General features: G+C 44.6%; 1 protein-coding gene across 2 annotated transcripts in view; it reads right to left on the reverse strand.

Moving 5' to 3' along the window:
* The window catches only part of LOC138282929 (alanine aminotransferase 2), a 305,965-nt gene that overhangs the window by 38,780 nt on the left and 249,927 nt on the right, over positions 1–17,258 (reverse strand). For both annotated transcript variants that reach the window (XM_069220988.1, XM_069220987.1), the window contains exons 4-5: positions 12,226–12,334; positions 11,097–11,230 (exon numbers count right to left, since the gene is read on the reverse strand). In XM_069220988.1, coding sequence (XP_069077089.1) covers positions 11,097–11,230; positions 12,226–12,334 — 243 coding nt within the window. The remainder of the gene's footprint in view (positions 1–11,096; positions 11,231–12,225; positions 12,335–17,258) is intronic.

A 17,258-nucleotide genomic window follows, 5' to 3' on the forward strand; every position in this document is an offset into this window, starting at 1 on the left:
GAGCATGCAATGCTGCTGACTGGTGAAGGTGCAGAACAGGCGAGGAGCTGGTTATGTGTAAGCAATGGATGCACACTGCCCTCTCTTTAGGCCATCTGCTTTTTACCACTTTAGTGCCTTTAAAAGCCTAATTGTGTCATCCATCTGAAATGACACCACTTCAGGGGCATCAGGCACCTCCTGCCCCTGTGATGCAGGCTGCCCTTAAGGCGCATGACTATCTGTGAGATATGGGAGCCTCAGGAACCCAACACCACTTTAAGCAGTGGGCCCATCATTTTGTGCTCCTCCAATGTACCACTCCCGTGGTTAACTCCTCTCCACAGTGAGCCCATTTTCCTGAACTTCCGGTGTCATCACTGCAGTGAACCCCAACATGAACAGATGTAACAGAGGGGATCTAATGGGGCAGAGAGACTTTGCACGTCCTTGAAATACCTGAATACCAGACGGAATTGTGGGACCAAATCACTATTCATGAATCAAGGGCCCATGGGGTGACACACCAGTGGAGTCACGAGGCGCCCCACGACAGACTGATCCTCTGGCGAGAACCCCCACCTTTCACTAAACACTATTAGATCTAGGGCAGTGTTTCTTAACCTGTGGTCCGGGGAACCCTGGGGGTCCGCCACCCTTGCTCAGGAGATCTGCTACTCCTTAGAAATTTAAATAACATTAGGAGATTATTAAGGCATGTCTAAATGAAAGGTGAAAATTGAAAATTTTATAAGTGTTCTGCAAATGTGAAAGAATTTGAAATTGGAGAGTAAAAAATAACTTGGTCTCTTTGGATTGATTTGCAGGAGCAGGGCAAGTGCACCAAACAGAATATTCTAAGGAAGATGAGGGACATCAACTGAATTTAGAAAAACTGCAACCTTCCTATTAAGATTAAAATGTAGATTATTTGTATTTGTTTTTTAATTAAATAAAATCTTTAATCATTTGTGTATTAGTTTGATGACTGCATGTTTCAGTATCTCTGTGTATTGTGTTGCTATTAAAATCATCAATATTGCTTAGGCCGGAATCCCTGAATTCCAGTAATGACTCAGTGGGGGTCCTCAGATTCTAGTAATGATTGGGTGGGGGCCCTCAGAAGTCAAAAGGCGAGTTACCACTGATCCAGGGCACTACATCTATTGTGCCTGGCCAGCATTTCACTAAATGAGAGGTATTTTTATGGCATGGTGGTAAACCTAAAGGTATTTATCTACTTAGAAATATACTTTAAAAAAAGCAAATACAAGGAGAAATCACTTCAAAAGTATTTTAGATCTATATAAACTATCTAATCAAATGTCCTCCTGCTTGCTGTGGGATAAGATGTTTTAGTGAGCAGGGGCAGAGCTGAAAGACTGTTACCCCCTTCAGTTTCTTTTTTTAATACTTAACTGTTTCAAGATAGACGACTTCAATGTTGCCACAGCATATACAAATATTAATAATATGCCCAGAAGGGCATCAAAGTGAAAGGGATTGCCTGGTAGCAAAATGCACCTGCTGGGCCCACAAAAAAGTAAATAAATTAAATATTTTTAAAAAAATCAATGTAGGAAGGGGTGGGGTAGCAGTGGAGGGGCAGGTGGAGGGGTGAGGGCCAGCAAGTCACCCCCACTGAGTGGGGGGAGCAGTAGTGGGCGGAGGAGCCACGGAGGAGCTGTGAGTGTGGAGGTTTAAAAAGAAAACTCACATGAAGCAAAAGGCGGACAGATTTGTTTTTGGGGGGGGGGGCACGCAGGAAGCAACAAACAAGCTGTGGGAGAGCAGAAGGGCAACACAGAGCGCGCCAGGGTCAAGATTCAAGGGGAAACAGCACGAGGGAGAGCCCAAGAAAACATGTAGGTGAACAAACTAGTTCCCTGAACATAAGCAGTGGAAGGATACACGTTGTGCAGTAAAAAGGATGGTAAAAGCTATGCTCTAGGATAGAGACAAACACAAGAAGAGGAAGAGAATCCATCATATAAGTAAGCACATGAGAGGAACGCCAGCCAGTGGTAAGTAATTGGCTAACCCAAAGCCCACTGCAAGTATTGGCACTGTCCACAATAGGTCTTTTACAACAGGCCTCTAAAGCGGTCTGTAGACAAGACCTAAAAACTGCATGGAAATTATTTGAGGTAAACTCCTACATTAGTTCCATATCCTGACCCTCAGATATGCACATGAGACAGTATATCTACCCCAAACATTAGAAACAAACAACACAAAACACATTAGGATGTGAGGGTAAGCACCTGGGTATACATATAAAGAATACATATATCCTAATCAGCTGGGGATAAAGTTAGTATCACTCAGAACTTGAATTGTTGAGATGTCCCCTTAAATAGCTGATCAGTCTGGATGGCACGGGTGGGAACCTTCAGAGCTTGGGGCTCTAAGCTTTGGGCTGATGAGCAATGAACAAACAGCCAACACCAAATTCTTGTTCCACTGTTTCCCCAGTTTAGAAGAAGCAAGGGGCCCGAGGAGTCTTTACAAAAAAGAGACACATTGTGGGTCACTTGTGTGTCATGAGTGGCGGTGACTAAAGTCCTTCAAATGGCTGTGACTGCCCAGGGATTCAAGGTGAATGCTAGTGTAAAACTGCTGTCTGGGGCAAGGCTCTTCTTGCAGGCATGGTTTCTAAGAAGATGCTCAGACATGCTGTCGGCAAGCGACTTGGCTGGTGGTGCTGCATCAGCAAGTTATCAGTTTGATATCATCGATAGTGGCATCGTAACAAGAGAGGTGATGTGAAATATCTGCGCAGCCCTCTCCATGTTCATCTGTGTGGGTGCCTACCCCATGGTGACGTGTGGTAGTCGTCTCACAGAAAAGGGCAGACGGCCCATTCTACACAGGTCGTGGGGAAGAACACCATCTTGCTGGTCTTGTTTAGAGTTTCACTCAAATGATCCACTTCTCCATGGCTTTGATACACTTGATGTACACCAGGCGAAGATCCTTGGAAAGGTGCCACAATATCTGTGGCATGGGTGGCCATTGGCTTGCTCACTTTTGGAATTAACTCCTCAGCAGAGGTTATTTGATTGATCTCCACTTTGAAACACTTGGTCATCCAGGACTGCCAAGTAGTGGCGGCCATCTTGGAGGCTTCCAAAATCAGCTGTGACCCTGTGCCCAAAGGCCCAGGATGGGCGAGCCGAAGAGCATGGTGTATCAGTGCGGCATGATTCACCAACATCAAGCCTCTCACCAATAGACTATCTGGGGTGGGTGCCAATTCAGGCTGTACGTTGTGTGAGAAGACAAGGTTTTGTCTGGCAGTCTCAGTATGGTGGGGTTGACCATGTAGTACTTGCCTCCAGGAGCTCCATCTGTCTTCCTGGATCAAGGAGATGATTTCTCAAGAGACATGGGCTGAGGTCTGGTGTCCTCTTCTTTTGCTCCCATATATTCCTCTACCTCTTTGCCTTGTTGTGCTTCCTACGCGGTGGCTGGTTGTGAATGACGTGCTGGGTGGTCAGCTGACTTGCCTGCATCAGGCTTGTAGACTCCCTCGAATGCATACTCCTTCAGTTATCAATTTCTCAGTGCAGAAGGGTGACTTGGAGGCTGACACCAGGAATAAGGGTGCACGTGGCTTGTTTTTGGTAGTGTTTTGGAATGACTGGCCATACACACAGGTAAACAATGCTACAATCCCCACAGCATTGCTATCTCTTCATTATCAATTTGAGAATAACATTGTTCAACGGGGGATGAGTGCTTGGCTGACAAGAGTGGCTGGGACCATTCACCCCAGGTTTGCTTCTGTAAGAAGGTCGCACAGTCAGTACAGTTCACACCCATTCCCATTTGGCATCTTTATGAGGATCATATTACTTCAGGATCATGTTACCAGAGCTTCTTGGTGACTTGCAATGCTTGTTAGTGGTCCTCAGTCAATTCTCAAGGGGAAAGATTCTCATTCATTCTCTTTCTCTCACACTCTCTCTCTCGTTCCCTCTCTCTCTGTCTCTCTCTCTCTCTCGAGGTCTAATAGATTGGAATGTCTAGTTTACCTACTGTACTGTTTTAGAACGCAAAGACATGCACTGCTGATGCCTGCTGTATATTTACAGTGAGTATGCACGTGCGGTGGAAGCTTGCTCTGCTTATGGCAGTGCTCCACCTGCTGTGTGTATTAGGGTATCTTGCTTTTCTGATGCCTGCTGTATATTTACAGTGAGTATGCACGTGCGGTGGAAGCTTGCTCTGCCTATGGCAGTGCTCCACCTGCTGTGTGTATTAGGGTATCTTGCTTTGCTGATGTCTGCTGTGCAAGAGAAGCTTGTATTTCTGAAGTCTGCTTTGCAGACAGTGAACATTGCGAGGGTGCTGGGCACCCTGCGCACTACAACATTGCCGCACGCTCTATTATGAGCGAGAGACAAAGCTGTAGGCCGTTTCCTGGTAGGCCAGCGGGCGAAAACTGAGGTTACCACCTGCTGACCCAGCGTGAAACTCGTAATGGGTCAAGCGGGAAGGCAACCACAATGGCGGCAACCTCCCAGTCGGAATTTCGTTAGACGGGCTTTTCCGTCTGCCGAAATCATAATGAGGCCCATAGTGTGCGTGTAAATGTTGCTCCCCCTACTGTGTTCTGTGATGTACTTAGTATATGCGAGAGAAGCTTGCACTGCTGGTTTCTGAGCTGCCTGTGTGAATCAAGCTTGCCCTATTGATGCCTGTGATGTTCTAACAATATATGCACGAGAAGCTTGGACTGCAGATGTTTGTGCTGCACGTGTGAACGAAGCGTGCCCTATCGCGGTCTGTGATGTACTTACAATATGCAAGAGGAGCTTGCACTGCAGATGTCTGTGCTGCATGTACTGCAAGTATGAATAAAACTTGTTATCGATGCCTGTGATGTACTTACCATGTGTGAAAAACTTGCACTGCAGATGTCTGTGCTGTATATGCGAATGAAGATTACCCTTTCATTGTCGGTGATGTACTTATCATATACAAGAGAAGCTGTCACTGCATATGTCTGTGCTGCATGTACTGCACACGTGAAGGCAACATACCCTATTGTTGTCTGTGATGTACTTACTGCATTCGAGAGAAGCTTGCACTGCTGATATCTGTGCTGCACACACTGTATGTGTAAATGAAGCTTACTATTGATCCCTGTGATGTACTTACAATGTGCGGGAGAAGTACATGATGTACTTACTTTATGCGAAAGAAGCTTGAACTGCTGATTTCTGTGCTGTATGTGTGAAAAAAGCTTGCCTTATTGTTGTCTGTGATGTACCTACTATACACAAGAGAAGCTTGCACTGCTGATGTCTGTGCTGTATGTGTGAATGACGTTTGCCATGCGTGAATGAAGTTTGCCTTATTGTTGTCTGTGATATACTTACTATATGCAACAGAAGCTTGCACTGCTGATGTCTGTGCTGTATGTGTGAATGAAGCTTGCCTTATTGTTGTCTGTGATATACCTACTATACACAAGAGAAGCTTGCACTGCTGATGTCTGTGCTGTATGTGTGAATGAAGCTTCCCTTATTGTTGTCTGTGATATACTTACTATATGCGAAAGAAGCTTGCACTGCTGATTTCTGTGCTGTATGTATAAATGAAGCTTCCCTTATTGTTGTCTGTGATATACCTACTATACACAAGAGAAGCTTGCACTGCTGATTTCTGTGCTGTATGTGTGAATGAAGCTTCCCTTATTGTTGTCTGTAATATACTTACTATATGCGAGAGAAGCTTGCACTGCTGATTTCTGTGCTGTATGTATAAATGAAGCTTCCCTTATTGTTGTCTGTGATATACCTACTATACACAAGAGAAACTTGCACTGCTGATGTCTGTGCTGTATGTGTGAATGAAGCTTGCCTTATTGTTGTCTGTGATATACTTCCTATACATGAGAGAAGCTTGCACTGCTGATTTCTGTGCTGTATGTGTGAATGAAGTTTGCCATGTATAAATGAAGCGTCCCTTACTGTTGTCTAAGATATACTTACTATACATGAGAAATTTGCACTGCTGACTTCTGTGCTCTTTGTGTGAATGAAGCTGGTCTTAATGTTGTTTTTGATGTGCATACTTTATGCGACAGAAGCTTGGACTGCAGAGTTCTGTGCTGCACGTACTGTAGGTGTGAATGAAGCTTGCTATTGATACCTTAGATGTACTTGGTATATGCATGAGAACCTTGCACTGTAGATGAAAGGAACCTTTCAATGCTGATTGTACTTCTGTTTCTGTCTCTAAGAACTTTGCTGCCAGTGAAAGGCATTATGGGAAACACTTAAATGTGCTACCCCCCCCCCGGGTTCCACATGCCCCGCTTTGCTCACAAGTGTGTGCAGCTGCAGTTCCTTTCAGTTCCTGTTTGGAGTTTGCCCACATCAGCAGTTCCTGCCTCAGTAACTTCCTCTGCTGAGCTCATGGTGGGAGGAGCAGGCGTTGAGTACCAGTGCGAAGCAGGCACTGCCAGGGCTGGACAAAGGCCCTCTTGTGGCACTGATGGGCACAGCTCCATGGGCACAGTCTCTGCCCATTCATCACAGCGCACAAGACTGAAAGGCTGTTGCGGGTGGAGGCAGGTCTGGAGAACAGCAGAGAGTGTCCCCCAACCGGTCCACCCGCGCCATGCCAACACCCTCATCCTGCCCTGCATTCACCTTACCCATCTAATGTAGAGCCCACGAAGCAAGATAATGCATGGGAGCAGGAAGTGACGTAACAGGGGTATTATATGCACAAATGAGAGCAAGGAAAATGTACCCTCAATGGTGTAGCAAAAAAACACCACCATACCTTGGGGTGCAATGGGCCCCTCCCACTCATAGGCAACGGTGCCACTGCGCCTGCTGCCCTAGTGACAGCTATCCCCCTGGCCATATGTAAAGTTCCTTCCAGATCTCAAGACCCCCTTCACACATGTGACAGCTTTGTCCTCGTGATCAGCAGCATTTTGAAACGGCTCAGACGTAGCTTGAATTATGCCAGCTGAACGTGCATACCTTTCGGCATTTTGCATTACAACTATTACGCAAAATACCTGCAATGACACCACATTTTAGAATTGTGCATTGTTCACAGCAAAACCATAGTGCAGGTGGATGAACAGGGGAACTCAGGCGGCTACTGTTCTATGCCTTTGTGTATTTCACACGATTTATTTTACAGAAAATGTGTCTTTGCACACAAAATGGAGGTGAGGGCAGACTTCTCGACAAATATATTGTCGCTAAAGGCTGGATTTGCATTTTGCAGAATTTCCCCCAAATTAGCATAAACACGTAAAAACAAATTGTGCAAATGACACACACCTGTACCTTTGAACCACAAACTCTGAAACCACACACCTGTTTTAGGGTGGGGCTTGGAGCTCAGCTCTAGCAGGACAACAAACAACTGATTCCAGATTTACTGAGCTGGAAACCTGGCTGCGGACATGTCCTCAACAGTGTTCTGTCTCAGTCTCAAATACTGTGGTAAATTCATCGAGGCACAGAAAACCACAAATCCAGTTTTGAGAATCATCAAAAACTCATGTAATGGAAAAACACGCAGCTAAAAATACAGCTGGGCTGAAACAATAGGAGGATCAGCCAAAAATGTATGAATTCACCGAAAAAAAGAACGTCCCCAAATTATCGCTGGGGACATAGTTGTAATATTAGAGTTAAGAAAACAAAGGTAGAAGGAAGCAGGGTAAGGGAGGGGGCAAGGGGAACAGCGAAGGTATGGAAGGAGAAGCAATGCAGAGGCTTGGAAGGGGGTCCCCTGAACCCCCACCCAACAAGGGGGAGGAGGAAGGGAGAAGAAGTACAGGTGGGAAAACAAACCAGTGTAAGAAGGAAGGGTAGCTCTGAGGACAGCCCCTGAAAGAGAAACTAAACTTAAGGAAAACTTCACCACAGAGGGAACAGGGGAGTGAAACAAAATTAAAGCCTCAGACATTTTAAACAAGTGTTTACAAATCCAGTGAGTGTCACCTTGCAGAGTTCCCTGACCAGTACCCGGCCTCTGGCAAAGATGGATCTGTCCTGGGTTTTGGAGAGAAGTTTGGCTAAGCATGTACCCAAGCATGTACTCTCGGGCACGTGTTACATGTTTCCTTGCACTGGTTCCTCTGGTCCCAGAATCTGCTTGAATATAGATGTTTTTAAAAAGATTTATGTTTGTGTCGTGGCACCACCATAACTTAACTGCCCACCACATACCAGGATTTAGCAGCACTGACTCATGGCCAGCATTGTGCTAACGTGGACACTTTCACGCCTTGCATGATCTCAGTATGTAATGTATGACGCCGGCGCCAGCATTATACAAAGGTGTGGATGCCATGGGTGTGCACGTGTCAAAACTTACTACCATTACGTAATAGAGGCCCACGCTGTGCCGCGTTTTACCATTTTATTACCAGAACCCTGGATGCACACAACATGCCAGGATAACCACTGTTCTATTATGCCAAGATTGAGCAAGACTGTGAAACAAGCGGCCACAATCTACCGAGAAGTAACACAATGCTGTAAGGACCACCATTATGCAGTAGGATGGCAATACTGTGCCATTGATGCACATTATAAGTCAAGAATGACCATCGTTTTGTCAGGACTAGCATGTCCAGTGCTACAAGGAAGTAGTTTGTATCATGCCCTGGATGTCAACATGCTGCCAAAAAATATGGACATTATGTGCAGGTCATGGTTTAACCTAGGGTGGGCCATCAACATCATTCTACAGATGCCCACAATTTGATAAGAATTACCACCATTGTGTCAAGGCCAGCACTTCACAAGGTTGTGCATTGGGCACCGTCCAATGGCTGCCCACAAGTTTCTGAGCATTATTACCATTATTCAAGGGATAACATTTTACTTGGGGTGGGCAGTGAGCACATATTATGTGGCCCACTATGAGGGACAGGCAGATCTTCTGACACATTCACTAGGACAGAAGCAAAGATTGTAACGCAGTGAGAATAAAAGGTAAATTCTGCTCCCACAGAAACCCTAAAGGACACACAGTTGTAAACAGTGAACAGGAAAGGGTCATAAAAGGCAATCGTGTTGATCACATCTTCTCTGGGGCCTTAATGGCCGAGGATAGGCTCCCTGGCATCCCCTACAATTTACTGAGCATTAAATGATTTAAATGTATTTTCTGATACAATAATTCCTATGCCATATTCTCTGGCACAACAGACCTGGGGCATTAGACAACGTCAGCGCCACAGATACAGTGCTGCAAAATGTCATTGGAATACTTGAGGCCCCTGATGCTCAGACATTATTGAAGAAGAAAATGTGCAGATGACACCTACTGGAGTGGGAGTAATGTGTAAGCCAGTATTTCAGTGGGCCAAACTAGGTACTTTGTAACAGTGTGTTACTCAGCTATCGCAGTTTTGAGAAAAAAAAGTTGTACTACTCTTTTCTGCTACAAAAGGAAATGCTCTTTTTCCACTGCTGTGGTTCCCCAAAGCACAAGTGAACAATGCAGTAAAAATATATTGTCACTATCAAGACCAGAGGACTGCTCCGCACAGAATCACTTTTGTGAGTAAATTACCTTTGATGAATAAATTCACCTTCAACTTTAAATGTTGTCATAAATAAATTAGCAAAGGATGTGGCAAACGTAGAGCCCATAGCCGTGCCAGACATTTGAGGAAACAAATTAACCTGGCCATTAATGGCAGGTGGGGCTCAGCAGAGAAGGCATCAGTTATATGAGAAACACATAGTTTTCCTCATCAATCCAAATTGCAAAGTCGACCATTCATCTGTTTTGTTCTTGCGCTTTTAGGGATGAAAGTATAAAAGGAGTTCATATCTATAGTATACAGAACAGGTATTTTTCTATCTTTGCATTCTCGACTTTATGCAAACAGTCAACAGTATGCTGTATATATACAATGGATATTATATTATTTGATGCAGAAAAAACCCTAAATACACACCTACTGAATGCTGTACTGAACTGATACATGACATAGCAGGTCTGCATGTTGGGCTGTGTATATGTTTACTTATTTTGGAAATGCACACACACACACACATATATATATGATAAGAATTACAAGAAAGCTGTTTTGCTAAAACATTTTTGTTATTTCTATGATTCAATGTATGTACCAGCATTTTGCAAAATGTTCTTCATTACTGCCCTTTTGTCTTTTGTCGGCTCTCCATCTAATGTGATCTACACATTTGTAGTGGTTACATGCTGCTCTTCCTTCATTCTATAAGAGTTTTCATCCATCACAACAACAGTGCTCTCTTTGTCTTCCAGTTTGCTAATAATCTCATAGTTTGTACTCAGGTCATTCTTTCTTTACATCTCATTTTCTAATGTCTCCTTTTAAATTTATTGCCAGAGTCAATCTTCTTCAAGTCTTTAAGATTGTTAAAAAAAGCTAAAGAGCCCTGTGGCTGGTGGGGGAGGGATTAAGATGTGATTTAGGTTTAAACTCTGTGTACTCCGTTTGAGGTTCTCTGTTTTCACAGGTATGCATGCAGGCTTTTGTAAAGCATGGACCTAACCATAAGCGTTGATGCACCATACGAGGCCGGTGGCCAGGATTATGATGAAGATCATTTATAGATGTGCAAGGAGCACGCTACTGAAATCTGGATGAGGAGAGGGGCTCTTTAAGGTGTTAAGGTGAAATGTTCTTTGAGAGATGGGTCGCCAGTTGATTCTGAAATAAACAAGGGTTGCGGACATTCAGATGGTTATGGAGATATTGTTGCAGATCAGGTCCAGTTTACTACTACAATAGAAAACAACATAACGCTAACACGCATTAAATGAAATGTGGGGCTGGAATAAAGAAGCAGCATGTGAAGAGGAGCATCGACGATGTCAGAAATGCTGCAAACATGACTTTTGTGAACAGGAAATTCTGAATTGTTATTAGTTCTTTCAGTTAGCTCATAATTTTGTGACAGTCACCTAAAGGTTTCATGATTTTAGGACTGAGAGGAAAGAAACATCTGCCCCTAAGTGGCTAACACAACTAGTGAAATTTTAGTTCCCTTTGAAAACTACCATGATTAACAATTTGTAAGGTCCGGGGTATGCAAAGAGTTCCAGCAGGGGTCAGGGGGGAAACGTACCACAATTGAGTCGCTGGCTCCCGTCGAGAGGTAAATGTCATCTGGGTTGGAGGGGATGCCACCATCTCGCCTCTCAATATATTTAGCTACGTCCTTCCGTATGAGCTCAATACCCTTGCTGTCAGTGTACGCACCTGAGAAGAGAAAGAGTGGTTAGTGCATTGAAGCGCCCCTTCCCCTATGGGCCTGATGCTCCAAAATACATAAAGTGAACATAAGTACATAAAAGGCAGCAGTCGATGGTTGGTTGGTTGTGCATGGAAGGTTAGATCCCTTTTTCATAAACAACGTTGGTACTCCCCGCTTCCAGGATGTGGAACAACATCCCGGTATCCACCAGGACAGTCCCAACCCTGCTCCAGTTTTGAAAAAAAGTACACACCTCTGTAAAGGACACTACACCAGGTGCAGCTGGCGGGAGGTAAAAGGGGTCCGGCGGTACGACGAGAGGCAGGGGGAGGACCCCCCCCCAAAATTAAAAAATAAAACACCTTTTTTCTGCGCCACGCCGCTCCATTCGCTCTGCTCAGTCGTTGCAAGCACAGGCTCCCAAGCCTGCCCTGCGTCCAATCATCCGCTGCTTTCATGCTGCTGGAGGTAGGATTAGACGAATCGCTCAGCCAGGGCGTTTTGAGAGAGAGTGGGAGCCTTTGCCTGCTCTCTCCAATCTGGCACTGCGTTGCCGGATTGGACAGAGCCTACTGCGCATGTATGTTAGGCCTGCCTGAGATGGCCGGCCAAACATACATGCATACTGAGGGGGAGTGCTGCACACTCCCCCTCTGCCCTTGTCACTCCTGTGGCCCATCCACTTTTATATTAAAAACATAATAAACAGGGTTTATTATGCTTTTTCTATAAAAGTTTTGCAGCTGCTGCTCCTGGTGTGGGGAGGGGCGATGCTCTTCCGCCATATTGGAGGAGCCGCCCCTGCACTACACACAATAAATCTGCAGTCCACATTCACAGCCCAGCTTGCCCCCCAATAACTCACTGACTGTATTTTTGCCTTTGACCCACTTAGCATTATACAAATACCACATATATTCCCACACACACACACACATTACCAACTTACAATGATGAAGCATTTTCTAACATAACTGTAATGAAGCAATCCTCTTCTTACCAATACTGTGTCCGCCACATGCTTCCAGGATCCGTCTAGCCTTCTGCTTGGCATCGTCTGGGAATTTGTTGTCTTTCAGCAGCTCAGGGTAGAGACAGAGAGAAGTCACCTAGAACAGCAGAAGGCAACCCTTGGTCACTCAAGGTTCCACGCACATTATGTTCAATCACAGTGAGAAACAGCAGAAGTCAACACAGCATCACTCAATGCTCAAGATTAGATCTGGGCAGAACCTCAATAATTCCAGAATAATCGGAGCAATTTCACTAATTCTGCATTACCAATAATAATGCAATTATTCCTGCTCACGTGAACTCATTTTTGGGGGGAAATCTGACCGCAAGAGCATATTTAGCAAGTGTGAGCCGTCGCTTGCAGTTCCTAATCATCTTCTGCTGCATTTAGGACTATTTCTTAGCGCAAAATGCATTTGTGTGTCCATTTTGGACGTAGGGGGTCATTAGAGCTCTACCTCTTCTTGGATAGTTCTGCGTAATCTTGCTAAATTCCTGGGTAATCCCGCGTGATAACACTACACAGAACTACATGAATTACGCCCACCCCTACTCAAGATACATTATATACAATCACAATGAAGAATACCATCAAACAAGTATGGGTCACTCAGTACTAAGACACTTCACACAATCACCAAAAAGTAGAGGGGATGCAACAGGTATAAGAAAGCACGTCTCAGGAAAGATATGTGCAATCAAAGGCAGATATTTGGACTCTGGAAGTATCAGCACTGCCCAGCCACAATTCCCCTCTGTTTTCTCAAGCCTTCATGGGCACACAAAGACAGAGGTTCCTAACATTTTGACTTCTGTGGACCCCCATGTTATCATTATTAGAACCTGCGGAACCCCACTGAATTATTATTGGAATCCGGGGATCCCCCACTGAGTCATTACTGAAACCTAGGGACCTAATCTGTTAATATTATTTAATTTTCTTAGCAGTCACGGACACCCCCTGAGGAGGCTTTGCGGACCCCCAAGGGTCCCTGGACCACAGGTTGGGAACCACTGCTCTGAGATATTCTTGCATCCATGCCACATGTTCAGACTATAGGAAAATGTCCATATAATAAATCCAAATGGAAACATTTACGTTGCCAGTAGCTATAGTGGTTGTCCTGAAAAGGTGATAGGGATCTGAGAGGGATCGGAATGTCCTGGAGCTACCTTGGACACCCTTGTACAATGAAGTTAACACATCAAGGTTTGTCCTTGCTGCTGGTAACAACTCACAGTAATTCATTAGTTTTTCAACAGTATTGGCAGGAGAGAGCCTGCATACCTGCCATAGTCAGCTGAGCCGCCAAGTGCGTAGTGCCTACAAGAGGTAGTGAAAACCACAACAAACCGCTTTGCACTTCTGATCTGACCTAGAACTCCAACATGGCTGCCTCTTTAATTATAACGTCATTATATAGCCAGCTCCTCCAACAAAGCCACACTAGTCCATCGAACTACACTGGGGAACCAAAACTTTAGATCTGATACAACTGTCTAGCCAAGCACTGTATTGCATTGCACTGTAGCACTTATGTAGCGCTTCGTAACTTTTATGGGCCGCCGAAGCACATTTCCGAATAAAACACAATGGGAGAGTGTGGGGAGGGCTGTGCATGAATGCCAAAGGAGGGGCTCCTACCTTGCCCTGGGGCACATCACCTAGCATTGTAAGAAGGGAGAAGGTTCAAGAGAGAGATGTGCAAACTATAACTGTAATTAGGACTAAAACCTATAGACAGCGACAGATCACCAACTCCAGCCGCGGTGGTGCTGTTTGCCTTTAAACCAATAATCAGAGTGGCCCAGCAGTACCTGTGGCAGCATATGCGGGGCAGAGATGAGGTTAAATGAGTAAATGGAAGCCAAAAGGACAAGAGGAGGGGTGGGTGGAACTCACAGAGTTACATAAAAACTCTGCAAGATTCTGCAGAGTTCTGCGAGTGGGCAGAATTGAGGCATGTTGCGCTGCTTGTGTTGATTTTTAGCACTGGGAGCTTATTCCACGCTGTAAAATCAGTGCGAACTGCACCAGGCGTTGTGCCAGAGGGCGCTTCTTCTTTCTGCTACTCAAGTAGATTTTCTACTCGAGCTGCAGCTTTCTCAATGTGAATGGTCGCGACCACCCGTGTCGAGAAATCTGACTGAGAGGAGCTGTAGCGCATGGAAATTATCCTAGGGGATGCAAATTCCCCAACTTAACGCTGCAGAGCTGCACACATGAACAAACTCCACCGGTGCGGTGGTTGGCGGTGTTTTGCTGGAATTTTGCACTCCAAGCTGAACGCAGAGTGGAGAAAATTCCACAAACTCCGCCAGCGGAGCGGAACTTTTCACCCACCCTTCAAATAGGAGTTGGTGGCATGAATAATTATCATGCACCTTTTTAAAGGCAGGGATAGTGCCTACTGCTGAACAAATTCACCTCAAGAACAAGGAAAGAAGAGGAAAAGGAATCAATTTTGGTAACCTGAGCAGAACCTACACAATCTTTATAGGCCTAGGGTCACCTCCTCCTGCTTGGCTGACGGAGGCCAAAATGTTGAGAAAAGATTCACGCCTCAAGCTCCTCTCATGCCCAAAAACGTGGATGAGCACCAGCTGAAGAGCATTAGTGGGGTAATGACTCGGGTCCTAGCCAGTCTGGTGCCCTGCACATGGGAGAGATGAGGTGCCTGATAATTTGCTGCCTGACAGCCTAAGAACAAAACTGCCCACCCTGTATTACCATTCTGCCTTCACCCCTTCATGCGAGCACTGCAGAGACCCTTGGTCTTTCTACTATATATGAGGAGACATTCTCTGGCCTTCTAGTTTTTCCTGGGAGACAAGTTCTACTTTCACTATTAGTAGGTAATTACACTTAAGGGGGGGAAGAAACAATGCAGTGAAAGGAGACGTATCCTGCTCCTATGGTTCCGATAACAGCATGGCATATCCTCAATGCTCTAATTTTGTTCAATTTTGGTCCAGCTCTTCTCTGATCTGTGAGCCTTGCAAAATCTCCTTTTATAGGAGTCCAACAGTTAACTTTCATTCCAGTCTAGTCTGTCTGTTCCCTTCTCTCTCTTCCTCCCCTTCTAATTAACTTTGCTCTAACCTCTAGCAAGAGGTCTTTTCTCCACACAGTAATAGCTAAACAGTTGTCCTTTGCTGTTCTAGACTACTCATAATTTGGCCTCTCTGAAGGCTAACTCAAGATTGCAAAATGTGATGATGGTGCAGCAAACCTCAGCCGTGTGAGAGCTGGAGTCTGCATCCAAGAATGTTGACCTCGAGACCTCAGAGGAACTTCTTAAGAAAAACATCAAACTACCCCCACCTACCCTCAAGGCTGTACAGGGCTGATAACAGTATCTCGGGCTAGCTTTTCTGATTTCTAGGCACTAGGTCCCATCCTACTGTTCCTTCCCTTTGCAGAGATATCGCCCACAACTGGAGTCTTCATCCCTGTGTGAGGACAGCCATCCGTCATTCGCAGGCATAGATCCCACCCTCTCCCATTCGTCACACAGTAAGAGTGAATGCAAGCATGTGTAACTTGGTGCCTTGTCTTCGGTAATAATAAGTGTTATAATGCTAATCTTGAGTTATTTATATCGAGCTGTGACCCTTCGTCACCTTAACCTCTAATACTTTGACACCCAAGGCCCTGGCTGCAGATCACTGGCCCCTTCAGAAGTGGAGCTGCTTTATTTGTTCCTCCGCTAAATTGTTCCAAAAGACGAGCAGGTTTCTGATTTCTCTTGCAAAGTTTATCCAAATATCCGAGTCAACCTCAAAGCAAGAAATATATACTGACAGGAAACACAGTTATCTGCTGTATGGCATTACAACTGGCACTGTCTTCATGCCCTTAACATTAATGGCAAAAACATGGATTGATTTGTGAACAATGAATGTTAAAACCGTTAAGGTAATGTGTGTCAGTGATTTTTTTCCTCTCTTTTTTCACGTTTTACTTAATCTTGCATTCCCCAAGAGAATTCACTGTTTCATCTTGATGTGTTTGTGTATTTTTTTTGTGCATCCTCAATACTCTTCAATGGTACATACTTTGACTTGTGCCAGATTTTATGAAGGGCTTTGATTGAGAGCACTGAGGCTGAAGCCGGCAAAGCACAGTGTGGGTTGGCGCCTCTGCAGAGCACACAGAACAATGGTCATGTATTCTAGTTACAATTTAAATTCAGTGTAAATGTGTGCAAAGGTTGTGCAAAGACGTCAAAATATTTAGAAGGTGAAAGCAAAAGGAAATAAAGTGCTCAAATGTGTATGAGTGCAATGTACGTTTGGGATGGTAAAATGAGGGAGGTGCAAGAAAGTGCATTCGGGCGAGTGTGAAAAGAGGGTGGTGAAGAGAAAAGAGAGGCGTTTGAAAACGTGCAGATGGATGAGATGCGCAGAGAAAAAGGGCATACATATTTAACATAAAGCAAACATAACTTAAGGCCATACTCCTTTACAGGCCTCAAAAATATTTAATTTATAGTCTCAAAATTCATTTCCACTGTTATTTATAACAAATCATTATTGTTACTCATGTATCTTGACAAAGCCAAGAGGACTGACAAGTTTTAAGTGTATGTCAGTAGTTGGGGTATATATTCTGGATGCAATAACATCTCAGAGAGAAACCAAAACACAGCTCTGGTGGCACACTAAGGAAAACACAGAAATTTATTTTACATGTCCCTTTTAGAGAGCCCCCACTTTTTTCATCCCACTTAAAGACCTGTCTGCACATATTTCTGCATGATTGATTGCAGTCAGCAGCTGTGGGTGCTTCCTGATGCCTGGTTAGAGCATTTTCTTCCAAAGCTGGTGCTGCATGCAGTGCAAGACACTGGTTAAACAAACACTTTAAAGGGCCTGAAGTTGTCATTCTGTACAATTTGCACATTAAAATAACTGTTGAACTTATTACTGCAGTAAGATATGGGGCCGTTTTTAATGTGTTTAATATTTCAAGGCTATACATTTGCACTGCTTATAAACCTTTCTTTCTCACTAAAT

This window comes from Pleurodeles waltl, chromosome 2_2 (genome assembly GCF_031143425.1).
Source record: "Pleurodeles waltl isolate 20211129_DDA chromosome 2_2, aPleWal1.hap1.20221129, whole genome shotgun sequence".
NCBI classification, from domain to species: domain Eukaryota; kingdom Metazoa; phylum Chordata; class Amphibia; order Caudata; family Salamandridae; genus Pleurodeles; species Pleurodeles waltl.